This window comes from Myxocyprinus asiaticus, chromosome 1 (assembly GCF_019703515.2).
Source record: "Myxocyprinus asiaticus isolate MX2 ecotype Aquarium Trade chromosome 1, UBuf_Myxa_2, whole genome shotgun sequence".
Lineage (NCBI taxonomy): Eukaryota > Metazoa > Chordata > Actinopteri > Cypriniformes > Catostomidae > Myxocyprinus > Myxocyprinus asiaticus.
In genome coordinates this window covers 13,824,262-13,837,274 of record NC_059344.1, presented here as the reverse complement: position 1 = coordinate 13,837,274, position 13,013 = coordinate 13,824,262, and the positions used below count along the sequence as shown (strand labels likewise).

Here is a 13,013-nt window from a genome sequence, read left to right as displayed (position 1 = left end):
ATGGGCTGGTTTGGGTATTTCTGTAACTGCTGATCTCCTAGGATTTTCACGCACAACAATCTCTAGAGTTTACTCAGAATGGTGCCAAAAACAAAAAACATCCAGTGAGCGGCAGTTCTGCGGATGGAAACGCCTTGTTGATGAGAGAGGTCACCAGAGAAAAGCCAGGCTGGTTCGAGCTGACAAAGTCTACGGTAACTCAGATAACCACTCTGTACAATTGTAGTGAGCAGAATAGCATCTCAGAATGCACAACATGTCGAACCTTTAGGCGAATGGGCTACAACAGCAGAAGACCACGTCGGGTTCCACTTCTGTTAGCCAAGAACAGAAAGCTGAAGCTGCAGTGGGCCTCCCATTTGTGTACCTCAGCAGAAATCAAGATTCATCAGACCAGGCTATGTTTTTCCAGTCTTCAACTGTCTAGTTTTGGTGAGCCTGTGTCCACTGCCTCAGTTTCCTGTTCTTGGTAGCCTCGCTGCTGTTGTAGCCCATCCGCCTCAAGGTTCAACGTGTTCTGCATTCCAAGATGCTATTCTGTTCACTAACTTGAAAATATTAAGTAAATTCTACATTTGTTTTTAATTCAAACATGTAAAAAATGTTTTAGCTTACAAGTAAATATTATTTATGATTTGTTATTTTTTTAAATGGGTCATGTATCAATACTAAAGTAGAAATCCTTGTCATTTTTATTTTTTTGCAAATTTGAACAAATTTCACTGGGAAATAAAATAAGTAAATTTTACTAATTTTTTCAAAGTTGATGTTCCCAACATTTATTGGGCTTGAATAATTAATGAGCTTGCATGGTTTCACTATTTGCAAATTTATTTACACAATTTTTTATTTTGTTGTTACATTTCATAACTTCTTGTTTTGTGAAGTCTGAAGTTCATTTTCTACTCAAAATTACCTGTTCATGATAAATAATAATAATAAAATCTATTCATTGTTACTGTCATCGTGTTTAGTGCACCAAGAGTTGAGGTCTGCATGCGCAGCTCTCTATTGTGTTCCTGTGGAAAGCTTGCATCCCTCATGTGGTACACATTTTTAACATGCTAATAATGTTAAAAATGTGGAATGTTCTAGTAAAATGTTCATTTAAATGTTACTAAGCTTATTTAAATAACGTGTATCGCATTTAGAAAAGTTACTAAAATGTTTAAGTTAAATTTACTTTTTCCCCTCAATCAATATTATGTCATGAAATTAAGTAGATTTTAATTAATTTTAAACTAATAAAATGTCCTTAGAAAATCTGTGCAAAAACTTGCGAAATAAAAATTAAGTAAATTTTACTTGTCGTTTTTTTTTTCAGTGTATTGTATGTACCGAATCATGACAGAATGTCAAAATCTGCTTTATATTCATTTATCCAAACCTACTTGTATGCAAAAGTTGAAATCACAAAGCTATTATTCTTGATTAATTATAAGCATTATTTGATCCACACAAATAACACATTTTAAGCAATGAGCCACCATGAACTCTCTATATTGGGATACATGATTTCTTCAAACTTATACAAAAGAAAAACAATACAAAGAAAGTTAATAAGTTCCTTTTTTAATCAGAACAGCCAGGTTTGAACAGATTTGGACCACAAAACTTTCTCCATTCTCCCCTCCCTCTGGATCTGTAACACCCCTTTATACAGTATAATTAACTTTTATAATAAAAGTTGTACATCTCTTGATCTTGATGACGTGCTGGCATGTCTCAACGGCTCTTGAACATCTTAACATTTTGCTCTACCGGCATCAACAAGTTTAATGAAATAACATGGAGTTAAACAAATCCTTTTCAGTTTCTATCGAGATGGTGCAACCAGACCATGAAGACCTCCTATTGCTCAACTCTCAGACCTCCTGTACTCACAGAGCACACTGTAATGCCCAGATTTCAGAAGATTCATCTCGTGAGATGATAGGGAGCAGCAGTGTCATCAGCAGCAGGGTCGAGTGAGCTCTCAGGACGGGTCACTTCCTGTCCCTTTGATGCCCACTCAAAACCTTCAGCCCTGAGAATATCTAGCCCAAAGTCAATAGATCTGTATCAGGAAACTGAACAATCTTGAAATGGTGTTACAGCTAAGACATGGTCAGAGAGGAGCATTAGGTTGGCGTCTTGAATGATCTTGGACCATCTTTAAATAACCAAATGTGCAACGTTCATGAAGAGAAAAAAAACAAAACAAAACAACAACATGTAAATGCTTTTAAATCATTCGCTTGGGCCAGTTTCAATGACCAACAGTTTGTACACTTCCCTTGTAATCAGATGTACCAAAATGTTCAGATGTTTAATTTATTCAGCCCAATATCATGCACCAAACACATCACAATAGTTGAATTGTTTTGAACTGAATAAGTAATATTCTGTCTTGAACAGCTATGAAATAAATAAACCGTTAATAAAAGCTACTTTTATACTGCTTCTGTTCATTTTTACTTCAATTACACTGAAATAGTTTGCCCAATATCGCAATGACCTTTTATATGGGATTTTTCCTGGTGATATAAAAAATAGTTTTGTTTTCCAAAGGTCATAAAAATTGTTCATCATACTGTACATTTGATGCACCTGATAACATACATCCATTTTCACCCAAAGTGTTTTCGAAATAATAAACATTTGATTTCTGAAATATTTAAGTACAATCTTCCAATAAATGTGTAAAGACATTTTTAAATAAGAAAGATGCAAACAGTGAGTTTCAGAGACATGAAAGGGCGAGGAGATCAGAAAATCATTATATATAGTGAAAAAATATAATAATTAAATGTCAGCAACATTCCAGCATTTGGAGTCAATTGTCAGACCTGTATTTTTAATCTCAGAAATAAATAATAGACACATTTGAGCGAGATCCGATAAGAAAGAAAGCAGCTATTCATTAAAAAATGTCCATAAATCCGCAATTTCTCCACTCCAAGATTGTGGTTTGAAGCGTTTATGAGGTTTACCCAGATACAGAGACCAGTAACATTGCCCTCTTAATGAAAAAGGTCAGATGTACTTTATATACAGGTACATAAAAAAAAAAGAGTGAGGTAGATAAATATTTGAAGAAAAAAGAAAAAATCCCAAATCATGAAAAAAAAAAAAAAAAAAAAAAAAAAAAACACAACATGTAAAAATATCTAAAATGTAACACTTCATCAAGGTTTTTTTATTATTATTATTTACAGTGATCATAAACATATCACAAATAGGTGAGAAACAAAATAAATAATGGAAAAAAAGAACGAAAAAAGCTCAGGATGGGGAAAACAAAAAAGGAAAAATCCTTAAAGGAAAAAAGGCTCAAAAACTGGTGCTCATGGTCAAACCTGTATCTTAAATGTATACAAGTGATCTATGTTACAAACACAACTTCTGCATAGAGTTATGCTGAATCGTATCTGTAGAATTCTTGTTTATCAGACTCTGCTTGGAAGGAAGGAAATGCAGAGTTCATAACATATAAAAACGGTGGCAGGATCAGTCACAAATAAGGCTGAACAATCAATAAAGTATGCGGCAAGTCGACATTTACGAAATTAAATGAATTCAAAAGCAAATTTTGCCTTAATTTTCAATCCAGTCGACTTGTGAATGCGTATGACCAAAAACAGAGGAATGAATAACGACACAAGAAAACATTACAGGGGTCTGAGACCAAAACTTGAAGGAGTTTGACCTGAGAGAATTTGTAGCGCATTAATATGGTGAGAAACACAGTGCGGAGCTGTTTGAGAATCACGTTCGCCGTTGTTATAATGGCATGAAGACAGAAGTATGTTACCTTGCAGATTTTCCTTTTCAAGAGAAAAAAAAAACAGTATGAATCTAACTTTAGAAAAATCTGTCCAAAAAACCAAGGCATTAAACAACTTTACATGGCAAAACTCAACTCGTGAACTCTTTATCTCTTTTCTTCTTTTGCAGAACTATAAGCATATTAAAATGGACTGTAGTGGAAAGGCAAAGAATTACACCTGAAGAATCTCTTTATATCTATCCATATATATACTGTATATATTACAACTACAAAAGAAAAACAAGAATAAAATAGCAGCTTTTTTCAGCACAGACACATAGATGGTCATCTGAACTGTAAAAAAGGTACAAAAGTGACAAACCATGTACACGCTTTGTGGTCCAACATACAACTGAAAGACCAATCGAGAGATGTCTAGTTAAACATTAAGATAGAAAAACTTTTGAGCTCTATTTTACCCAAATCCATTCTAAATTTTATTTTGCAATTTTGTGTCTGTTGCATTTGTTGTCATTTTGGTGCCATGTTGTTTTTGCATCGTTTCACCTTTTCTTGCTGTCTGAAATGCGTCTAACCCAAAGCAAGAAGCTTCGTATACATCCGGCCAATGAGAACAAGAGGCAGGCGTAGAAAGTACTGATTTAACTTTTTGGCTAGAATATGACTGGAAAAAGCATGTACACCAGTGTGAAAAGAGTGAAGTGTCTTATTTGATATTTTCGAGCTGATTGAGAACATAAAAGGAGAAAGGAATGAGGCCAAGATGAAGTTGAAGGGACAGGTAAAGAGACGACAGAATAATTTGGCAATGCAAAAAAGGAAAGAATTTGGCAGGTTTGAGAATTTCTTTTGATATATATATATATTTCTTCTCAGGAGACCACACAGTGGCTTGACAAACACGGAGATATGTCCATGTTTCAGTCAAAGAGACGTGACGTAAAGGGAACTGGATCAGCAAGCCGATGACTGGGGCAAGGCACGCTCATTCTTTCGCCCCCCGTTCATGTGAGTGTAAGACTGGGTCTCGTCAAAAGGGCTCCGGAGAACCATGGAGGGTCCGTTCGCAGCGGATGCCGGGAGCGGGTGCTTGTCCGTGGAGCAGGGGGAGGAAGGGGGCGAGGATGGCCCGGCGGGCGTGACAGAGCCCTGGGGTACAGGGGTACACTGCTGGGGGAAGGCCGAGGAGGGGGTGAGGGGCTGCAGGTTGGAGGATGGCTCTAGAGGAACGTTCTCCATGGTTCCCACATTCTCCATGTCCAGCTCTTCAGTGTCAGGAGGTTTGTTCTCCTCGCTGTAGAAGAAGCTAGTCTCTTTGAAGCCCAGCTCCAGGTCGTCCTTGATGCTGCTGATGATCTCCAGGAAGGATGGCCGCATTTTGGGGTTGTACTGCCAGCACATGCGCATCAGTTCAAACCTGAGGGTTCACACACAAACATAAAAGACAGACTGATCAAAATGATCCTTAAAATATCATAAATATAGATAGACTGATGTGCTCGGCCAGGGTGATAATTTTGTCGATATTTGGACATTTTGAGATTATCAAATGGCTGATGAGCGATTAAATGATTGACTGCCTGGCCGATAAACAGAAGAGTAAGCTCACTTTGTGTCAATTCCAAAATCTACTGACAGCCTTGTTTATAAAACATTTTTCAGTCAATTTTGAGTAAAAACACACAGCATTGAGCAAAAGTTAAGCAATTTTGTATAGTAAAGCCCTGTTCACACTGCCCGAGGCATCATGTGACAAAGCTAAATGATCCCATTCATTTTCAATGAGAGCAGAGCGACTTCCGACGACACGAAATGCAGTGGTATGGACTGGGAAAACGGATATTTCTGAAAACAATGACGTATTTGTTGTCATGTGACGCAGTCATGTGATCCATGCAACCAAAACAATCAAGATGGCGGCCCATGTTATAGTGGTGCTGTCATGCCTGATATTCACTTTGATAGTGCTGTTAAAGATAAATGTTACTTTGTACAACATTCACATTGCATTCCTTCAAAGGCGACGGGAAGTTTACTCGGAATTGGTGTCTGGCGAGAGAACACAAGAACAATTGCATTTCAGACTGTACATGCAACGGCAATTACCACTTTTTCTCTTCCGATCAGATATCGGAAATCTCAGTTTCGGCCGATACCGATCCCAAGCCGATACCAGCGTTGCTTTTTTGCATAATCTGTTTAGAATATCTTTACATTATTGTGTGGAACTAATTGGGAGTACTCTTCAATATGTAAAGAAACACAAACCTCTAACTACACATTATTTCAATATAAATGTATAGCTTATTAAGAAAAACTTTATTATTAACTAGTATACTGGATAATGATAATAATTAACAGTAATTCCAGTCTTCAAGTCTTCAGTAGAAAAGAAACCAGTGTTTTATTTTTGCCTTTTTTTTTTTTTCCAAAAATGTTTCAACTTGCATCTGGACTTTAAAGGATTCAGATCTCTTTTTTGTTCAATTTAGTTGTAAGACATCAGTCCACTTTTCATTCACACAGTTATTTTATGGAACCCATTCAACTTAAATATTGTTATAAATTAAATTCTTATTAATATTATTGACTTTTAATTTTAAATACAACAGTAATATATTTAAATCGTGCACTTTTTAAACCCTCAAGCTTTTATTTTGACATTCTAAACTCTCCAGGAAGTCCTGTATGTGTCTGTTTGTAGGCAAGTTCACTAGTTTAATTACCTTCTTATTCAAATTCTGGTAAAATGCACCTTCGGTGCCATTCTAAATTCATATTATAAGTGAATCAAACAATTGAGCATCTACATCCGAGATGCTGTTCTTAAGTAGCGCTCAAATATTGCGCACCGAGTGAAGGTAAAAATAGCCGCGAGTGCATCACCAGCCTGTGCTTGAGTTTGTGTCAACAGAGCAGCACCATTCACTAACGGGCTGGCGCTGCGCATACTATATATTTACTTATTAAACACAGCCTTTTGCGATTCACAGAGCTATCACATGTCTTCAAGTGGCTTTGAATAAAATGCACGAGTCATATGAACTGCTTTAATGGTGTTTTTATGGTTCTTTTATGTCATTTTTGGAGCTTGACAGTAACGAACATCACTAACACATAGTATCGGATTTGGATCGGGCTCGTCGGACCGATACCCGATCCGTCTAAAAGCTTCAGTATCGGAACCGATACCGATCCAGGTATCGGTGCATCCCTAATGCACAGTAAGGGGATTTAAGCGTTTTCACACGTTTCAGTGTGGACAAGCAACTTTTGGAAAACGCTTAAAAATGGCGGTGTGAACGGGGCTTAAGGATGTTTTCAAAAATAACGGCATGAATAATTCCTATTTATCAGTTAAGTAAAAACTAAATCAATATTTGTTGTGACCACCCTACGCCTTTAAAACAGCACCAATTCTCCTAAGTACTTCAAATATCAAATAAGACACTTCACTCTTTTTACACCGGTGTACATACTTGTGCACAGTTTTTCAAAGTTGTTGGCAAATAGATTGTTTCCAGTAACTTGGAGAACTTGCCACAGTTTCTTCATGTAATCCCAAACTGACTCAGTGATGTTGAGATTCACGCTCCATGAGAGCCATGCCATCTGTTGTAGGTCTCCTTGTTCTACTTCTATTCTATTTGTTAAAGGAATGTTTGGAAATCTAAAATTCATATTTCCTAACCTGACACACTAAAGCAGAAGACTTAAAATAATCATCTAAAAAACAAATGTTTTTGCACAGTGCGTTAAAAGTTTCATATTTCAGCAAATTTTGTGTATGTTTTGTTTGCTACTTTTAAATGGTATTAAATTGAAATACTTGGTAATAATGTAATTCATAAGTTACCTTGATCACTAAATATCAGCATCTGCCAAATGAAAAATGTTATTGGTCGACCACCAATCGGGTGAAATATTTTTGCAAATGGTCAAGAAATGCCTGGGTAAACTTTCACCCAAAAAAATAAATAAATAAAATGCAACTTATAATTTACATAAAGAAAAATAAGTCTAATTTTAAGAACATTAGGATATCTTTCTGCGATCGGGAGTCACGTGACGCTATGCGAGTGGAAGCAGCCTAGTGGCATTTTCCACTACACTTTGCTATAATTATCCTTTCAATCAACATGAATCGGTGAGAACTGATTCACGGGGAGTGTAGGATGTGGAAGAATTTGAAATCGTCGGCCTGTGAGGACATTAAAAAGCATTAACAGTCACACACGTCTGACGCCTCTCAAGAACAAGATGGCGGGGGTCCGGTTGGGAATGACAACGCGCCTCAGGATGTAGGTCAAGATATTGCGAACATTTATGCAGCGCTAAAGAAAATATCGAATGACATAGAGGGCCTCGCGGAAATACGTCGAACGATCACATCTATAGAGACGAAAATTTCCGCCCTGATCACAAGAATGGACAAGGCTGAAAAGCGAATTGAGTCTCTGGAAGCAGCCGGAAGAGAGCTGCAGACTAACCTGCTGGCCACCAAAACTGATATGGATATGGAAAATCGAAGCAGACATAATAATGTTTGTTTAGTTGGAATCCCTAGGGAAAGGAAGGTCAAGATATGGTCAAGCTCCTGGACGGGGTTATTCCGAATTTGTTCGACACAGCAGGCCATCATCTGTTAATAGAGCGTGAGCACAGAGCTCTCGGTCGCTTCCTAGAGAGGGTCCATCCATTCTGGCAAGATTCTTGCGGTCGGTAGACAGAGACTTTGTTTTACATGCAGCGAGGAATAAAGGCAAGTTGTGCTGGGAGGAGTACAACATTATGGTTTTTCCGGACTTTTGAAGTGTTACATAAGCGAAACGGGAGAGATTCAAAGATTGTAAGAAATTATTTCACACACAGGATGTGAGCTTCGCTTTGCTATTCCCAGCTAAACTGAGAATTGATGCCAAGGATGGACATAAGACTTTCACATGCCCACAAGAAGTTATAGCCTTCAATAAATCAATGGAGTGAGTGGGTAGCTTTGACAGTGCTGAATCAGCGGGACTACACATGGTGCATTTTGCTGATGTGGTCTGAGAGGGTTTGTTATGCGGTTGGTTGCCCACTGTCTATCTCTCTCGATCTACAATTTTTTTGCATGTCAATATGTCACACTTTAATATAGGTAAAATGTTTCTCTACACATGGAATATTAATAGGCTGAGACACCCTATAAAAGGAAGGAATGTTATATCTTTTCTTTTTTTTTCTCCCCTTTTCTCCCCAATTTGGAATGCCCAGTTCCCAATGCTCTCTAAGTCCTCGTGGTGGCGTAGCGACTCGCCTAAATCCAGGTGGCGGAGGACGAATCTCAGTTGCCTCCGCGTCTGAGACCGTCAATCTGCGTATCTTATCACGTGGCTTGTTGAGCATGTTACTGCGGAGATGTAGCGCATGTGGAGGCCCACGCTATTCTCCGCAGCATCCACTCACAACTCACCACGCCCCCCTACCGAGACCGAGAACCACACATTATAGTGACCATGAGGAGGTTACCTCATGTGACTACCCTCCCTAGCAACCGGGCCAATTTGGTTGCTTAGGAGACCTGGATGGAGTCACTCAGCACGCCCTGGATTCGAACTTGCGACTCCAGGGGTGGTAGTCAGCATCAATACTCGCTGAGCTACCCAGGCCCCCGGTTATATCTTTTCTTAAGCGTAAACATTTTTGATATAGAGTTCCTTCAAGAAACGCACCTTTCCGAACAGGAAGCTGAAAAACTTGGTAGAGCATTGGGTGGGCATGTGTTTTGCAGTGCTGGTTCGAATAAGAGCAGGGGAGTCATCACATTGATAAGCAAACATTTACAATTTAATTGTCTCAAACAGATTAAAGATAATTTAGGAAGAGTCATTATTGTTCTGGCTGAAATAGAGGGGCAAAATCTTATTTTGTCTAATATTTATGCACCAACGCTGATGATCAGAACTTTTTTATAGATCTTGAGGGAAAGTTACAAGCTGCTGAGATCATCTATGAAATGGTTTTGAGTCGAGACTTCAGTATTTTAATGTATCTGGTCCTTGATAATAGTGATGCAAAAGTGTGTAGATCCTTTAAAGCAATGTTGACACTAGAGAGGATGTGTAAAAATCTTGGTCTTACAGACATCTGGAGACTTCTGAATCCATCTGGGAGGGACTACACATTTTTTCATCAGTTTATAAGATTTACACTAGATTTTTTTAATATACACACACACGTCGCTTATTCCATTTGCCACCGATTGCTCAATTGGGAACATTTTAGGTTTTGCTGCATATAGAGAAAAGAAAATCATATAGATGCTGCTTTAATACATCCCTCCTGCAGGACCCAGCATTTCAACAACTGTTAAAGACAGAAGTTAATGTTTATGTGGAGGCCAACTGGTCCCTAGTGCCCTCTGTGGGCATGGCATGGGAGGCGCTTAAGGCAGTTCTTAGGGGGCGGATCATACAATGTCTCATTCATTAAAAAAGATCAAAGCACAGGAATTCATGGAATTGGAAAAGAGCAATAAATGTGCTGAAACAGAGCTGAAGCGCCGAATGTCTTCCAATGGTCTTAGAGAGTTGACTAAAATATGACTAAAGTTGACTATAAAATATATTCTGTCACAGAAGGTAGAGTTTTGCTTATTCAGGGCAAGACAGACAGAGTATTTCTCTCAGATATTACTTTGGAGGTGCTTGTTGATGTAATTAAATCCTTGCCAACAGGTAAGGCACTGGGGCCAGATGGTTTTGCCACAGAATTCTTTAGATCTATGTCACAGAACTGGCTCCACTTATGTAAGAAGTTTACACAGAGTAATTAAAGAAAGGTGAACTACCGCCAACCATGATGCAAGCCCTGATCAGTCTCATTCTTAAAAAAGATAAAGACCCAAATTAATGTAAAAGTTATTGTCCAATTTCCCTGATCCAGTTAGATGTAAAAATATTGTCTAAAATTCTGGCTAATCGATTAAGCTGAGCAATTATATCTTTAAATACATATAGATTAAGTGGGGTTTATTTGTGGTCGTAGTTATTTTTGTCTTGGTAAGGGAACCCGGCAAGGCTGTTCTCTCTCCCCTTTGCTGTTCTGTCTTGCCTTGGAACCATTAGCAGCTGCAATAAGAAAATAGGATGATATTCCTGGTATTGTAGCAGGACGTGTGGTGCATAAACTTTTACTCTACGCAGATGACATATTAGTATTTGTCTCCATCCCTAGAAGATCTATGCCTTGCATCCACAGAATTATTAATTCAGATTTTCAGGATACAAGGTGAATTGGTCTAAATCGGAAGCTCTTGCTCTGACAGTATATTGCCCTACCACAGCTTTCCGACCTGACACCTTTCAATGGCCCAAGCAAGGCATTAGGTATTTAGGCATTTTATTTTCAGCATATTTGAGAGATTTAGTTAATTTTGACCCATTAATGAAAAAGTTCTCATGTGATGTTGATACGTGGGCTTCACTACATTTGTCTATGGCTGGGAAGGTCAATGTTATAAAAATGAATTGTATCCCTAAATTCAATTATTTACTACAGTCTCTCCCTCTAGAAGTTCCTCTTTCTTATTTTAAACAATTTGATAGAACATCTGAGTTTTTTATTTGGAATGGTAAACAACCTCGGTTACATTTCAGTAAGTTACATAGACCAATTGACAAAGGAGGTTTATGCCTCCCCAAAATTTTTGTTTTTATTATTATGCTTTTAACCTTAGACACTTGGCCCATTGGTCTCTTCCACCTGAGAGAGCCCCTCCCTGGTACAACCCTGAACAAGTGGTACTTGCCACAATTTTACCATTGCAAAGTCTTTCTATTAAATTGCCTAGAGAAGTAAAAATGCATCCCATTATTTCACACTTGCATTCAGTATGGACAAAGGTTTTCTGTTCAGTTTTGATACTTACCTAAATGTTTTCTCAAGCATATGGCTGAACCCCAAATTATGTATTAACAAGTCCCCCTTTTGGAAAGAATGGATGGATAGGGGTGTTGCTACACTTGGTGGCCTTTCTGAAAACTGAGCTTTGAGATCATTTGAAAATATAACAGCAATTTGGGATTTCTAGGTCTCAATTTTTCAGGTATTTACAGATACTCCATTTAGTTTGTACTATTTTTGGTGGTAGTACACAACCCCCTAAAGCTGCAGACACTCTTTGTATGGTGCTCACAGCCTTTGAAAAGGGTCATGAAGCTTCAATGTAGTATTCCTCGTTGATACAGAGTCTTGGTGATGGGGCCTTAACAGCCCTTAAGAGGTTATGGGAAAGAGATTTTAAATTGGTATTGGAGGATGGGTAGTGGGAAAGAATTTTAAATTTTTTTAAAACTATGTCTAGGGATGCAAGTGCACACATTACTCAGTTTAAGATTTTTCATAATTTCTATTGGACTCCCTCTAGATTGTTTAGGCTTGCTTTAAAAGACACACCTAACTGCTGGTGATGTCAGTTGGAGGATGGAAACATAGCCCATACTCTGTGGTTCTGCGCTAAGATTCAAGAATTCTGGTTAAGAGTATCTGTGAGGTTTTAGATACTCAAATTTCATTCTACCCCAGACTATGCATATTGGGTGATGGGGCGGTTATTAAATTAGGTGACAAATATACAAAAAGCTGGGTCCAAACTAGTGTAATGATTGGCAGACAAATAATTCTTAGAGGATGGAAGTCAATTATTGCTCCCTCATTTCAAAAATGCTTCACCGAATTGGGCAGGGTGGCGGTATTCAAAAAGACGTCATACAAACAGCTTGGCAGATTAGATTCGTATGTTAAGAAATGGGACAAATACATGACCTTTCTGAAAGGCTCTCAGTGAGGGCCATGTAGAGAGAAACCATTTCTCTCTCTCTCTCTCTTCATGTTTATATGTGTATACTCAGGCTTGGACCATGGGGATGTTTGTTGGGGATTAGGGTGGGGATTGGGAGGGGTATAGGGAATTAATGGGGGTTAAGGGGGATAATGGTTGACTCTGTACATGTATATTCTCCTTTGTTGTGATACGTTTGATAACCAATAAAAATGTTAATCTGAAAAGATATATTTTTGCAATGTGAAATCCCAAATTCTCAGTGAATTACTACACAAATAATGATATCTTATTTAAAATTGTAAAGTACTTTTACATAATCATATAATTTGTTGAGCTGCCTTTAATCTATGCTGATCAATAAAAACACCCTTCGCAAAGGAGGGTTTTTTTATCACTGTATTACAGTACTGATAAATT

The 13,013-nt window shown here is 38.0% G+C and overlaps 1 protein-coding gene across 1 annotated transcript in view; it reads right to left on the bottom strand.

Annotated features, from left to right (window-relative positions):
- Window positions 1-1,565: 1,565 nt before the first annotated feature.
- Window positions 1,566-13,013, bottom strand: part of LOC127444755 (insulin-like growth factor 1 receptor) — a 125,010-nt gene continuing 113,562 nt past the window's right edge. Inside the window, exon 21 of the mRNA XM_051704317.1 lies at window positions 1,566-5,186. Coding sequence (XP_051560277.1) covers window positions 4,724-5,186 — 463 coding nt within the window. The 3' untranslated portion in view covers window positions 1,566-4,723. The remainder of the gene's footprint in view (window positions 5,187-13,013) is intronic.